This window comes from Seriola dumerili, unplaced genomic scaffold, assembly GCF_002260705.1.
Source record: "Seriola dumerili isolate Sdu_G_001 unplaced genomic scaffold, Sdu_1.0 BDQW01000012.1, whole genome shotgun sequence".
NCBI lineage: Eukaryota > Metazoa > Chordata > Actinopteri > Carangiformes > Carangidae > Seriola > Seriola dumerili.
Window position 1 is genome coordinate 1,194,546 of NW_019174267.1, and position 16,261 is coordinate 1,210,806.

General features: G+C 39.7%; 1 protein-coding gene across 1 annotated transcript; it reads right to left on the bottom strand.

The window, feature by feature from the left end:
• Positions 1 to 1,396: 1,396 nt before the first annotated feature.
• LOC111225276 (globoside alpha-1,3-N-acetylgalactosaminyltransferase 1-like) lies at positions 1,397 to 14,782 on the bottom strand. Its single transcript, XM_022750049.1, has 11 exons — positions 14,649 to 14,782; positions 8,198 to 8,239; positions 7,901 to 8,011; positions 7,079 to 7,111; positions 5,881 to 6,015; positions 5,614 to 5,722; positions 5,041 to 5,154; positions 4,722 to 4,838; positions 4,388 to 4,518; positions 4,055 to 4,132; positions 1,397 to 3,258 (listed from the first exon to the last, which is right to left on the bottom strand). The coding sequence occupies exons 1-11, from the start codon at positions 14,711 to 14,713 to the stop codon at positions 3,111 to 3,113; spliced, it is 1,083 nt and encodes a 360-aa protein (XP_022605770.1). The 5' UTR covers positions 14,714 to 14,782; the 3' UTR covers positions 1,397 to 3,110.
• Positions 14,783 to 16,261: the final 1,479 nt, after the last annotated feature.

The window sequence follows — 16,261 nt, forward strand, 5'->3', positions numbered from 1 at the left end:
CTAATGTTTTTGATTTTCTGAAAAAGAAGCAAACTCATTACACTTTCCAGCCGATATAAACTCTTGAAGTAACTGTGTTGGGGCACGAGTGTTGTTAGCATTCCCATGAACGTTAACAGGGGGGGACAGTAACAAAGTAGATATACTTACAGTATATTTTAGGTTTGTGGATAGTTCTCCCTTTCGCAGCTGTCCACGGCTGTTTTCTGTACAGGAGTTAAAGAGGATGATAATGCAATGCAAAGGAAGACTGCTTTGCCTGCTCCTGATAAACAGTATTTCCTTTTATGATTTATGAGGGAACATAGGGCAAACAAGCCCTTTACAACCTTTCCTTTTGCAGCTTCTTTCTTGTACGGTCCACTTCGCTGATGACATTGCAAATTTCTCCACTGTGGGACTCTGCACTTACTAAGCACTTCTTTAATACACTCTCCTTGTACTTAATAAATATATGTAGTATTTAATATTTACAATAAGGTTCCTACTGCACTGAAGCTTTACTGATGTCGCTTTGGATAAAAGTGTCTGCCAAATGAGTAAATGTATGTAAATGTAAAGGACTGCCTTTATGAAAGTGATGACAACATTTACTAAGCAATGTAATTTGTCAAATAACATGTCAAAACAGATGCCATGATAATCATCGTGATAATCACATCACGTGACAGCTTCTGCTCAAAAGGGAGGGTTGGAAAAAGTCCTGTAAAAAAGTAACTGCTGAAATTTGGCATCATTTCAAATACGGAACAAACAACAAGGGAGAGCCAGCAAAGCTCGATGACGCTGTTGGCATGATTTGCTAGTAGGAAGTGGCAGCCTGAGATGGAAGTACTTCACCAAATGGTAATGAACGAGAAAGCTGAAAAGCTCTCTGCATTTGTTCAAAGGTGTCGCTCAGCAATTACAACTAAGTATTAAGACAGGATAAATGAAATGAAGAATTGTACTTTTCAAATTAAATGGGAATTATAAACCTTAGAGCTACTTTCTCCTTGCTTCTGGGTACAGTATTACCCTTGAAAGGTTTTGTCTCCAGTTTATTAGCTTGGTTTCAAGTTGAAAGAATGTAATTTGAAAATGGATTCTCCCAGCTCTGTCCCTTTTTAAAAAGAGTTCATTTATCTTCAACACAAAAGGATTCAGAACCTAAAGTACTCAAAATGCCCAGGTTACTTAGCTTAGTTACATAGCTTTGTTTTTGTCCTAGCAGCTAGTGTGAGTAAAGAGAGCCGTGATATAAGATAAGAAAGAGCTTTTAGGTGTAAATTATGACATTAGGAAATATGCTTTTTGTAATTGTTGTAAAGATTGGCTCCCAGGAGATAAGCTGGTTTTCAGGTAATATGTTTGAGCACTGGGTGAGTGGTCAGGCACAATGAGACACCAAGTCCAATCCCATCCCATTATGATTTATTGCAGTCTCTTAGGCTCATACTGTACAGGTAGTAGTGGGTCTAGGCCAAGAAGGTGGACAACAATTGATGCTGGTTTTTTTTATATAAACAGAAAATATAAATTTACAGTTTCACAAAGAAAATATCTAAACTTATCAAGAGTTATGATGTAAAACTACTAACAACATAACTTTAACATCACAGGTAAATACTGCAAAGTCCAAGGAACGAATGAACTCACATTTACCTTCAATCAACTGTTGCAGGAGAGTGCCCAGGCCTCTGCTGCAGGTGAGCAAAGCACCTGAACTCAGTCCTCTACATCAGTGGTCCCCAACCATCAGGCCGTGGACCGGTACCGAGTAGACTGGACATACGAAGCACACTTCAGGTGTCACTCTCTGTCCCATCACCCCCAGATGGGACCATCACGCCCAGGGCTCCCACTGATTCAGCTCCATGGTGAGTTTCAGTTGTTGTGTTTTTATTATATGGCTATGTTTTATAACAGCCGATTATTAGACCTACTAAAACTAAAAGAACCAAACAACAACCGGTTCTGAAAATTTGTCTTTTCAAAACTGGTCCATGGTGCAAAAAAGGTTGGGGACCGCTGCCCTGTACAGCCTCTGATGAGCTTCTCCTCCAGACCTGCTCTTCACAACATAATAATTCATTATAATGTGAAGTTGAGGTGGCATGGCTTTGATAATCACTAATCTGGGTGATGGGGACCTCTGCTCGTGATTTATAGATGCAGATTTGGGCAGGGAATGTGGAATACTGACAACAGTTTCCAGCCCTCCCCATTAATGTCAGTCACCTGTGGTCTTCAATTCACAAGGAAAAACCAAATAATGGAAATTACAACAATCCAAAAATAAGCTGTTTTTTTTTTTTAGACTTTATTTTGCTGTGGAGGAAAGTCCATGGCGGTTGGGACTCCTTGTTCGTCCCTGTTCTTCAAGTAGTTCTTGCAAAGCTTTGAGGTGTGTTTGTCCCGCTGCAGTATGAATCCTTCTCCACGAAGATTCAAACCAGAGGCTGCAGCTTGTCTCTGAAGGATGCAGTGGTGCCTCTCCTCAGTCGGGGTGGAGTCAGTTTGGTGAAGGTGTGAAAATCCTTAATAGGCAGAACACCCCCAGTCCTGTTCGTCCCCTTACGTACACCCTTCTGTTACTGCCATACATCTCACTTTACCTCATCTGAAAGTACGATTACCTACATTTACATACACATGCTCACGTAGAGTAGTTTTGGCCTGATGAAGGTAAAAGTAAACTAATAATAATAATAACAATAATAATTAAGTTCATTTATGTAGCAATGTAAAAATATGTTAAATCAGTTCATCTTTGAGTCCAAGTGAACGTTTGTGCTGAATCTAAACAAATTCCATCAAATTGGTGTTGAAATATCACATTGAAGAGGTTCACCAGAATGGGACAGACGGACAACCCGAAAACAAAATGCACCTGGCCGGGGCTGTTGTCGTCACAGGGGCAGAAAAGTGAAACGCAATAAAAAAGGTAATACACTGTTAATCCCTGAGAATTCAGATAATGTCAGTGCTTTAGAAGACAATACATCACGACACCACATTGTATCGTCCCTGTACCGTACTTGGGAAAGCAATGCATACCAGCTCTTCCAATGATCATTTCTTATTTCATTAAGAAGGTTCGATGTCCTGAATATTGAATTGACTCTACGTCACTGTCCACCATTGGGCCGCACCTCTGCGTAGTTCTTAACCAGCTGGGAGATCCTGACCACTCTGATGTCCGCTGGTACCTGATCGTAATCTGACCACAAGTACTCTGGAGACAGCACCTTGGTTGGTTTGTTGTACAACAGGTACCTGTGTGACAGAGACAGAAAATACGGTAAATAAACATGAAATCGCAATGTAAGTACAAGTCAGTTCCAGTTTGTGTCCAGGTACACAAAATGGAAACTATTAATGATATAATAATAATAATAATAATAATAATAATAATAATAAATAAATAAATAATGTATAGCACCTTTCATACAAGAAATTTTGCACAAAGTGCTTTACAACAAAGAAGTGCTTCACATGAAAAGACATAAAATGAACATTAAAACATGTTAAAAGCATCGATCTAAAATGAAAAACATTGAAAACCTTAATGCAAATGAGATAAAATAATGAATGAAATAATAAATCATTAAATAAGAAGACATAAGATCTTGTCTGCTTTGAAACAGAGAGAGTTCACAGTGACTTCAGACACAACGTGTTTATTTATATTTATCCTAAACCACCATCTTTCACTAACTTCAACCAAAATGCTTCTGTTGCCTAAATATAACCACAGACCAAAGTCTGGAATTGAACCCAGGCCTCTGGTCTGAAGGTTGTGCGCTTTCTACGCCCGCCATCCACCCCAGCCCGCTTCCTGTCGACTTTCTAGCTGTTAACGAACGTAACGCTTTATTCATTCAAAAACATGTTTGCATTTTGTCATGCGTGTCACGAAAAACATGGACGATCCATATCCAGGAACACGAAAACAACCGTGTGAGTGTATTGTGTGAGTATTAGCAGCATGTTCAGTTCTGACAAACAGCAACAACAGAGAAACAAAGGAACTTATGTGGAAAACAGGAGGGGATGATCTGTAACACTGTACCTGTTGAGGTAACTCTCTTCCTGCCACACAGCTTCAATGTTATTCTTGGCATCCTCCTCCGACTGAACGTAACAGTACCTGATAAAATAAAAGAGGTACAACTCTGAGACAATGAGTAATGACAGAAACAACCCATGTAACAAAATGTCAGAAAGACTCTGAATCCTGACTAACGGTTTTAAAAATATGCTGGATTTCAAAGGCAGTATCTAAAATCTTACCATATTGTCCCCTCTTGCTCTGGCCTATCATTACTGTGTCTTTCCATTATTCATTGTCTTTTAACTAGAGATACCATGAAAATAACTCGAGGGATAATTTGGTTTTGCTTACTTGACTAGCTTGTACATTTCCTCCAGGTATCCACCCCAGACAGCAGCAGTGTAATAGTAGTCTCCTTCATCAGGAGGGATGTACGCCTTGGACGTGCCCCGACGCTCATATGGAAAATAATTCCTGTATTTCTGAGGAAAACATATTGAATAAAATATGGATTAAAAATGATATCAGTGGATGATACCTGGGAAGGCAGTTAATACTGTGGCTCATCAGAAAAAAAGACAATATAATTCAACAGTAACTGCTCAACACAAAGGTAAAACAAAAGTAAACAAACAAGAAGACTTCCATTAACTGAAGATAAATACTGTAGGAGGAAGATTAAAACCTTGTAGTAGCCACGGTGAAGCACAGCAGATAGCGGGCTGAGGGACTCTGCTCCGAAGCGGCTGTGGAAGACACTGTCGACGTCCATCATAAAAAGATAATCTGCTTCATTACGGATCTGAAATCATGACAGGTGAGATGTAGGGTAAAATCATTATGAACAGACTCGATTAGATAAACTAAAATAAATGATTAAATATAACCAATAAGCAATATGTGTGTGTTTTATTTTATGCACACAAACTAACACAGCCACTATAACCAGATTAAAGTGTCACTAGCTCTCATGCTGTATACAGCCTCCACATTTCACTTCTTACCTGGTTGTCGATGGCGATGGTGGCCCATTTCATCCGGCTCAGTACCACATCCTGCCAGCGGGTGGCACTAGGGACATCGAGAACTGTGATCTTCCGGCCCGTACCCAGTTCAATCTGATCAGTCAGGTGAACAAATAAAACAAATCAAATCAATTCTGATTGTAATTTTTTAGCAACATTGACTTACTGTCAACTATCATCATCAGTTATCACTTACTGTACAGTACAGAGGTGTAACTAACGATCTATCTGACCCTCTGCTTTGCATGCTGGGTTAGATGTTAATCTTATCAGAAGTTTTTTCAGGTACCAGATTTTCCCGTTAAGCAAATGTCTGCTGTGAAAAAGTATAATCATGCAGTGCAGTGAAGAACTACTGTACATTATTAACACATGTAACACACAGTAACAACAGAGCTAGACTGACCCGCTCTCTCAGAAAACACTGAGAGCAAAATAAACGTACAAAGTGACTAGAAATGTTATTTTGTAGTATTTACTGGTACATGTTGAGTCGTTTAGCAGTGCCAGGCCCAAAACTACTTTTATACATATTAACAAGCAACAACTCACTTTGGGAACATCTTGTTTATTGTCTGTGAAGATGTAGTAAGTGACCCGGAAGTCAACAAGAAAGTACTTTTCAGCTGACTCCAGAAAGCCTTTCAGGAAACGGGTGTATCTGTACAGATGGAGTGAAGACAAGACAAATAATACAATACAGATGTTAAGTAGGATTTATAAGGTGGCTTTACATTTTCAGGTTCATAAGGTTTTAGATCTCAGCTTCGAGCAGTGGGTCAGGTCAAACCTCACTCCTATAATATCCTGTGTACCTACTTTCCAACAGCGAGCACCACCACAGCCAGTCTTGGGTCCAGCCTCTTATAGATTGCATCTATAACCACAGGGTCAAAGGTTCCCTCCCAGACCAGAGGAGCGTTCCAGTTTGTCACTGCGTTCACATCAGTGCGTCTGGGGAGAACAAAGAAGTATTAGACATCACACTGCAAATCTGAAACTTACAGTATATTCAGCTTTGAATGAAGAAAACAATGGACAAAACTTGTCCAGGAAGTTTACATGTGGTGCACAGGTACAGACAGTTAAACAACACGGGGGTCAGTGGTCTGATTTCACAAGTGCAACATATCTCCTTTGTGTGGAGTTCACCAGATTGTTGATAGTACCCTGCGAAATGGTGTTACTCCTCTTGGAGGGCCACACAGAGCTGGCAGAAGTTAGCAGGAAGTGGAACACGCTGGTGCGCATGACAATCCAGAACATCCCGAAGGTGTTCCATGCACAACTTATCAGGCAGATATGCAGTCCACCCGAGAACCTCTAGATTCTCGTCCACCAGAAGCTGCATACAAATTCAGGCAACGTTGTCCTGCTGGAGTGTAAGGGGATGACGGCGGATGGACAGTAGGACAACCGGTGTCAGAATATTGTCCCAATATCGTCATGCATACAGGTTGCCCACACCATCACACCTCCATGGGCCAATCTGTGTACAATGTGGCATCAGCATAATAGTCACTAGTCATACCGTCTTCCATGTGTATGGTGAAGACGGAAACAGGACGGATCTGTGAATAGCACTGACCCCTCGCACATGCGTTAGCCCAGACAAGACGGTTGTGACACCAGGCAGCTGTCAGATCCAGACTCTGGTGTGGACGACGCGCATGGAGGATTGCTTTTCTGAGGCTTTCGCGGATGGCACAACCTCATTGGTTGTTCGTGCTGCCAGTCTCAAACGATCTCAACAGAAGGCGTATGTGCCAATTTCGTGCCAGTGTGGTGACACGTGGTCGGCAGGTTCTGGTTGAGTAAGTAAGGGTAACTTCCAGGAACAATGTCAGCTTTCAGAAAAAGTGACTTCACAGATGTTCACGGAAACAAAATAATGACATAAAATGGCCGGACAGCTTAGAAAAGTTCTTAGCTTTTAATGTGTGATGAACAACAACCAGGTGGTCATGTATAAATGTAACAGAGTAGAATAATGTAAAATCTGTTTTCAGTAGCTTACCCTCTCTGTGTGCTTGGCTGAGCATATTTCACTCTGGAAGAGAAAAGCAAAAATCAAATCAAATTTTATTTTATTATTCAAAAGAGGAAACTCATTTGGCCATAGGTGCATACAGGGATTACCACTGCACAAAAAGATAACGGAAAATACATGACGCTAAACCATTTTGTGATGGGACTGAGCGTCAATGCATCAGTGCTCCGACCCAAGAGTACTCAGTAGTCGTTACTACATTATTACATGAGTACTAGTATTCATGGCTTGGACTCAAGCATCAAGCTCCAAGGCTGAAAAATTAAAGCACTAAAAAGCTGCAGTTCCTCTAATGGCCACTAGAGTCTGGCTCCAACAGTGAGTCAGTCCCCATAGACTCCCATGTTAAAATGTCCAACTTTACAGCAGAAATCAACATGTTTACAGCCTGGTACAGAAACTGTTTTGTTCTCTAGAGCTAATTTCCTCCTTCATGACACCTGTTTATAGAACTCACCTGTTTACATTTTATTAAGGACTAAAGTTATGCAGGATTGAGGGCGTGGTGTCTTTGAGTGACAGGTGGGTGAGCGTATGCCTGCCACAAACCAACATGCACCAAAGCCTTATCTCCACACACGTGTCAAAGAGGCTACGTCCATCTTTCCTCTTCATATTCTTTGATGTTTGTACTTTTATGATCTGGCACCATTTATTATCTGTGTCACAGTGGTTGAGACTGTGTTTTATAACAAGAATATGAAGTAGAGCCACACCGAGTGTAAATAGGCAGCTGTATTTGAACCAGCTGTTTCTCTATGTTAGTAAAAAAGAAAAGTGGACTCTCACCCAGTTTCCATTTTTAGGTCTCCGATCCTCCAGCTGCCTTTTTCTGGGCAACCCTTGATCTCTATAAACTTCAATTCTGGATCAGGGAAATTATCACATGGCTGGCAAAAGCTGTAAAGGAAAACACAGAGTGGTGGTGGCAGAGTTAATAAATTCCTTTCATTGTGTGCAGTTTTACAGTGTTTTCATACTTTCTGTTCATAGACTTTCGTGAGTTACTGTGGGTTTTGGTCAGTGAGGTGGTTCATTGGTTTCATAGTTTCTTCACTGCATTTTAATTGGTGCATCGTCTCTTACCTGCTGAATAGAGGTGGATATCCTGAGTAGACATAGATGGCTCTGTGAAGACAACAGGTACGAGTTAACCAGAGACATGAGGAGGGTACAATAAAAGAATACAGTTTTGTTCCATTCATTTTTATTTTAACTACACTGGTCTCCTCACTGGTTTATCAAATAAAACAGCTACAGCTTATTCAGATGCTGCTGCTCAGGTTCTTACTCAAACTAAGAAAACAGAACGTTACTCCAGTTCTCAGCTCTGTGCTCTGGTTTCCAGTCAGATAGGGAGTTCAATTCAAAGTTGTACTTATTGTCTGTAAGTCACTAAATGGTCTGGGCCCTTAATATATTTCAGAAATGTTCCATGTTTATGAGCCAACAGGTCTCTCAGATCAGCAGGAGCTGGTCAGTTAGTGGAGCCTTGACTTAAAACTAAACAGGGTGACATGGCTTTCAGCCTCTATGCTGCCCCCTGCTGGAACCAGCCCCCCAATGGAGATCCAATCTGCCCCACCCTTTAGACAGATGCTGAAACTGCTGTGTTCTCCTCTGCCTTCATTTAATCTTTTAATCTTACACTTTAATTAGATAGTACCTGTTTTATAATCTGTGTCTTTATGCTGTTTTCTTCTTATTGGGCTTTTTACTTCTATTTTTATGCTTCTTTTATTTCTGTTAAACACACTGAATGACCTCTGTGTGTGATAATGTCCTGTGCAAAAACATTTGCTTTGCCTCGCCTGGTAAAAAGGGGCTTTTCATGATTTTGGAAAAGCCTGTTCAGTCAGAGTCTTGAATAGTGTGTTGGTCTTTGCTGACAGGCGTCCAATATATAAAACCCGTCAAGTTAGACTACGCCTCCCAGTCTGACTCCCAGTGAGTCACCAAACTACCAACTGGTTTAGTAGTTAATAGTGAAATCTGTTAACTCTTGATAACACCCAGTGGCTGTGAGCAGTGACAGTACACAAATCTCCCAGAGAGCCTTGTAAATGAGTTAACCTGGTTCAACATCAACATTTCCCCTTTGTGATCTGAGCAAAACCTCCATGTTTGTTGATGAGTGGAAGGACTGCTGTGGTGTGAGAGACTGAGGTCTAAATACATAAATCTAGCCTAACAAGACAACTGAAAACTTGGATGAGCGCCATGAAACAGACGCTAAGTGGACTGGATATATTTTACAGCAAGACCGAGGGTTCGATTTTAACAGCGTGGTGCAAGTGCATTTAGGGCATGTCCATATCCACTTTTGCCATTTTAACAGCAGAAAAAAAGAGTCTCTGCTCCAGGCGCATGGTTCAAAAGGGTTGTACTTAGTGTCTTAATTAATCTAATTCAAAACTCTGCCACTCAGCCATTAACCAGGAGAGAGCACATTAGTCCAGTTTCAGCTGCTCTGCACTGGCTTCCTGTTACATTTCGAATTGATTTCAAGATCCTCCTCCTTATACCCAAAGGCCTTAATGGGCGAGGACCAAGCTACATCCCAAACTCAAGAACACTGAGGTCAGCTACTGCTGCTTTACCGAAGGGTCCACAACAGGCGGAGGAAAACTGGGGATGCAGCCTTTTTCAGTTACAGCCCAAAGCTGTGCAACACACTACATACAGATATCAGGTATAGATACCTATAGATATCAGAGAAGCCAGTATTTTTAAAGCTCAAAACTTATTTCTTCACTTTAGCCTTTAACTAGCTCTGACATTTGCACTTTACACCACATTTATGCTCAGCACTTCCTTTAAATATCTGCCTATTTAATGATTTATTATTTTATTCATTATTTTATCAAATTTTACAATAATGTTTTTAATGTTTTTCATTATAGATCGATGCTTTTCACAATGTTTTATGTTCATTTTATGTCTTTTCATGTGAAGCACTTGGTGCAGGTAATTTCTTTGTTGTAAAGCACTTTGTGCTACATTTCTTGTATGAAAAGTGCTATACAAATAAAGTTTATTAACATCATTATTATTATTGTTATTAATCATGATAGTATTTAGGGATAATATGCAATAAACCAATGGGAGTGCCATCTCCCATTCCCTTTTAAAACCAGGCACACTTGCACCTCGGTGGACTGATATTATAATGGTGCAGTGTTCCATACAGTTAGATCCTGTCTGTGGTGAGGCTGAGCAAATCAATGCTCTTCACACAGTTCCACAAAGAAGCAATGGCACAAATCACGACGTTAGACATCTTTTATGCTAACTCATGAAAAATGCAAACACTTTAGGGTCATTAGGAAGCTGTGGTGGTTCCTTTAGTCCAGATGAGGAATGGGAAACAATGTGGTGGATTTACCAGAAAGAATGCTTCTCTGCAGAGCCTCATTTATGTCCACATCTATTGCCAAACATACAACGCACAGTGCAACACAAAGACCTTCGAATGTGGTGTTGAAATATGACTTATCCAAACATGTTAAGCTTTACAGGCGGAACGTACACGCCTCGTGCACCCGCCCATGTCGGCTCATGTTACTCTCTTCATATTGCAGCCATAAAGTAACCTGACCAGGTTTTTGCTGGTCAGGTCTGACCACAGCTCATTTTCAGACCATAACGACCCTGAGCGCTCAGCAAGTGTATTTGCAAATTAAACAATGCTGGGTGCTGGATGGGAAAACGTTCTGCATCGGTTTGACACTGGTTTTATTTTACAGAGCGAATGAACGAGCAGAGAAGTTGGATTTAGAGAAGGTTGCGGAGTATCACAAAACTTAGCAGCCTAAAGATGTTCTTAATTTTAAGTTTAATCATATATTATTATCATTACCTCTCCTTCCCCCTTTTAGAATAAAATACAGTAAGGTTTACTCAGAGTAAATATAAGTCATTTTATTTATATAAACCTAAATCTAGTATAAACCACATAACTGGTTCGTTGTTAGTATAAAAATATAATTAATGTAGGTTTATTAGGCTTTTAAAAAAGCAGCTACACAATGAGATAAAATGATGCTACCAAAAATGTCAGAACTGCAAATTAAGAAATGTTCTTTTAAAATGAACCGCTGTAAAAACAAAGAAACCAAATTTATTTTCAACCAAATTAGAGATAAAATTGAAATTTTAATCTAACATTGAATTTGAATTCACATTCAGCATTTGATTTGACTAATTACTGTAATCAGATTCACATTAACACCATTGAGAAATTAAAATCCAGACACTCCTTTGTTGTCTCCTGGTGACGTCAGGGAGACTGTAGATAAACCCTCAGTGGCTCTGTTCTCTCAGAGGTTTTTCCTTTAGGATTAGTAATAATCATATATAATAATCAATAATCCTCATAATAATTAATGATGGCTCTGTATGTGTAAGTCATGCCAGTGTGACTGTGGGCGTGTCCCAATCAGTCTACGAAGCTATGACCTTGATAACATCATGGGCTGCGAAGGCCGAACTGAAATGATACAGTCTGGCCTATAGTGGATCTTCGCTTTGCGTCGCCAGCTATTCCCGCCCTCCTGTCCCCTAGAAACCTCGACAACACGTAACTTTTTTTATGCCTCCACGCCGGCGACAGTCAGAGCAGCAGCCATGTTGTTTGTCCGTCCGTCTCATTCTCACGGACACGATATCTCAGTAACGCCTTGAAGGAACATCTTCAAATTTGGCACAAAAATTCACTTTGACTAAAGGATGAACTGATTAGATTTTGGGGTCAGAGGTCAAAGGTCAAGGTCACGGCGACCTCACAAAATGCAGTTTTGGCTTTTTGATAGCGATATCTCCGTAACGCCTTGAGTGAATTACTTCAAATTTGGTAAAAGCGTTCACCTGGACTCACAGTCCAACTGATGAGATTTTGTTGGCTAAAGGTCAAAGGTCAAGGTCACAGTGACCTCACAAAACATGATTTTGGCCTTGTGAATGCAACATCTTGAGAACTCCTCAAGAGAATGAATGCTGGAACTAAAGCAGCTAAATGGAATTCAGCCATTAATCATTGATTTAATTTACTCATGTGCTTTTTTTTTTACTGACATGTCAAAATGTCTGCAGTGAAAAAGTCCTATAGTTGAAATGAACTGATATTTCACATGTATTTATAATATCTGTACATTGTAATTAATTTGTTTGTTCTAAAGTTATATAAAACTATAATTATAAGTCATTTTTAAACATTTTTCTTTTCTTAACTAAACTAAACATTATTTGACTTCCAGTCTTTTGTCACAACATAAACACTTTTTATGAAACGTCTTTTAGTTCAGCATTCAATCAGTCTTTTATGGGCGGCGGCCTATGACAGGTGCAGCCAGGTAGTGTTCATGTTTAACATGCCTTTTTCTGACTATAAACATTCACGACAAGGTCAGAATCATCACGAGACCACCACCTTCGAATCATTTACCACTGCACCCGAAAGACTATTTATACACTTAAATTATTTGATCCATATTTACAAATTCAGAAGTTACAAAAAAATACGAATTTCCTTTCTAACAACACTGTTTTTTTCATTTATTTAAATTTTTCAGTTGTTTCGGGTGACAGACTTTTATATCATGTTTCATTGTGGTGCAGCCTTTCCTTTGTCATCTGCTCCTCCAGGGTTCCTCCCTGGTTAACGCCCCAGATCGCCCCCCTGTCTCCCTCGTCTCTTCTCATTGGTTTGTCTGATCATTGCTCGAGCCGCTTTGTAAAACTGATGTAATGTGAGCAGACCGCCTCAGTGTTACAGTGTTAGCCCGTGTCATAGTTAGCTCTCAAGGTTAACTCAGGTCTTTTGGTGTGAAGTAACGCTGACCCGATTGTTCTGTGGTTCTGGGATGTGAGCAATAGTTAAAGGATATTTTTTATTATTGTCATACTTCCTGTAGGTGTTATTATTGGTGTCCCAGTGTGTTTTATTTTGACGGGTGCAGCCAGGTGGTTACTTTCTTTGCCAACCACAGGCCTTCACTGTCTTCCTCACCTCAATTCTTTCTGTTGTGTTTAACTGTGGAGAAATAACTTCTAACTTTTACTAAATCAGCTGTTACTTCCCTATTTCCACCTGCCCTCAGTTGTTATGTGCTTGGAGGCTTCATCCTCCACTTGTTCTACATTGTTACAAAAAGAAAGAAAAACACACAAAGAACAGAAAAGCAATGAAATCCAAAAACCTCAGACCAGGTTTAAAGTATAAAAGCCATGTTTGGTATGAGCTCCTGCTGGTAATACTGCTCCCCATATGTTTTCAAATTGAGTTCATTTATTCTCTTCAAATAAAATTTTCCGGTGTAGTAGTGTTGGAGGGTTTTTAGATTTCCAGTGTTTGAGAAACAGTTTCTTTAATACAATTGACAAAAAAAGAATAATACAACTCCACAGATACTTTTTAAATATGTAAACTAATGAATTAAAGTTAAATTTCATCCCCCATACCTCTAATAACCAATGTTCTCTATTGTGTGTTACATTATGCCGAAGCATGTTCTTGTATTTGTTTGTAGGCTACGTACCTGTTTTAATTCGTAGCACTCGCTTACAAAGTCTCTAGAGCTAAGTTCCTCCTTCATGACACCTGATTATACAACGCACTTGTTTAAATTTGATCAAGGCTTAAAGTTCTGTATACTCTTCAAAAACCTATGGGTGATGTCACAGAGGCTACGTCCCTCTTTATTTACAGTCTATCTTACCCGTGCACCTGCTCAGTGCGCAACTAACCAAAAACCCAACCCACAACAACGCAAAGAACATTTGTTCCGCTATCAAATATTACACAGCTCCTTTTCATGTATGTTTTATTCTAACTAATAATCATGTTAATAAACAAAATAAATATTTTTATCCAAACATAAAATTATTCTAATTTTTAATTTAAATTATTAAATGAACTTAAATTGTATGACTATCTCTGATGGCAGCTACACTATGGACGTTACAGAAAACTGACACCTTTCACTTCAGGTCTGAATAAGACACAGACATGAAAACATATAAATATAGATAGAGATTCATTTACAACCAAAAGAAAACCAACATTCAAATAACCTGCAAACTGTATGTAGAGACAGAGCTGGTATTATCAGTGAGTGATCTGCAGCAGTTCAACACAAGAAGTTTTCTTGTAGTTAAGAAACAACATGCACCAAACTTCCGGGGAAAAATTGCATACGTGAACCGCCCGGTCCACGCACCTACGCTTCCTCCCTCATGTTCGTTGGTTTTTTCATAATCCTTCTTACAAACAAGCAAACATAACCTCCTTGGTGCATGTCATTATAAACGTGCCTCAAGTAATCATGTGGATCTTTATTATAATTCAGTTTCACTCAAACACTACTTGTACTGTATGATATTTTTTCTCTCATCAAAAGCTTTAGTGACGTCCCTCACTTGTCAGTCACTTCGGATGAACACATGTAAACGCTGAAGCTTTAAACATACAATTTACAACTACTACCATTTTCAGAGTGGTAAAAACAACAACTCTTATTATTATAGGTGAAAGACTTACCCCAAAAGGATGAGAAGAAAGGCACCACCGCAGATAAAATGAGTCCTGGAAATGGGGCGTATCATATTTCTAGTAATTCTCCGGATGCCTTACAGACTACTGCCGAACCAGGCTGTTTCAATGAAGCCCTCTGCACAGTTGGGGCTCTGCCTGAAGTGAAGTCATGCAGCCCTAAGGGGGAAGGGGAGGGGCTTAGTGTCAGACATCATAGACAGGAAGTTGCAGTAATGGCAAGTAAAGACAAAGCCAGAGGAGTAATGTACTCCTGCATGTTCGTAGAATCTTACAGCAGCATTCATGAGTTTTATGAATTACATGCATTTTCATTTTGGACAAGATACAGTTACATCAAATGTATACAGCACATGTTGCATCTTCTTTTCTACAGCCATAGCAAATGTGTAAAGGTCACACTTACTGTACTGTATATCACTATATGATGTTGTACTGTGTACTGTTTACAGGTACAGTTACCGCATGCTCATACATGTTTTACCTGTACATACTGGTAGTGCAGCTCCTTCACTCTTTCACCATTTCTTTCAAATGGAACAGTGTACAGCTGCTTCATATTCATTTGGTGTCTCAGCACCCTGTCAGTGGTTGAGTTGCTGACTGTTTGGATGTTTTCAAAGATGTTGTTGTCCTCTATAATGGCACTCTTTATCTCCCTTAGTCTTATGGCATTGTTTTCTACAACCATGGTGCAAATAGCCTCCTCCTGTCCAGGTGTGAGAAGGGGCCCTCTGCCACCCCTGTCAAGTTGCCTTGCAGTCCTGTGTGGAAAAAATATAGTAATGCAAAACACAAAATTGAGTAAGATAAAATGTCACTGTATAAAATATACTTACTGTATATTGTAAAATGCAAGTGGAATACTGTAATATTGTATGAAGCATTAGAGAAAGTATACAGCATTACAGTACAGTTCCTATTGTTAGATTACATACCTGTTCTGTCGACAAAAAGTCTGAATGATTGAGGACACAGCTGTTCTCCCAACATTTGGCTGCACCCTTCGACCAGCCTCGGCCATTATGAGCCCATGATTGAGAACGTGGTCTATAAGTGTGGCTCTGATCTCATCAGGAAAAAAGAACATGTCCTCGGCCTCTTCTGCCTCTTCCTCTGTTTTGCCTCCCAACTCCTCCGCCACGCAGCCTCACTCCTCTTCCTCTTCTTCTTCTCTCTGGCTGTTGACCCCGTCCAATTCCTTGTCCTTCCATTGTCAGACATTGTAACATTGTGTTGTGCTCAGGCTATATATATATATATATATATATATACATATATACTTGCCAGTTGATGGTTCATGAGATGCACCTTTGAGCTATTTCAGAAAACTGGTTGATCATTTGTTGATCTAATGCTTCACACATTTCCCTTCGTTAGAGAAAATCAAGATTCACCTGGGAGCAATTTACCAATTCAGCACAGATTTAGAAAAATAAGTCTAATGGAAATGTAGAGATATGCTTGACATATTATGACAACTTGTTCAACCATTTTGCATGTAAAGACTTATGCGATGAACTAATGCCTAAATGTTGTGGGGGGTGAGACTATTCAACAGAGACCCATTATAATACATTTTGATCGACATGACATAAGCA

Bases quoted from the DNA above. Each gene is read 5' to 3' on its own strand.
- LOC111225276 (XM_022750049.1), bottom strand. From the start codon at position 14,713: ATGATACGCCCCATTTCCAGGACTCATTTTATCTGCGGTGGTGCCTTT. The intron at 8,240-14,648 runs GTAAGTCTTTCA...TTGTCTTCACAG, and splicing joins TTTCTTCTCATCCTTTTGGG to AGCCATCTATGTCTACTCAG. The intron at 4,519-4,721 runs GTTTTAATCTTC...TGTTTTCCTCAG, and splicing joins TTCACCGTGGCTACTACAAG to AAATACAGGAATTATTTTCC.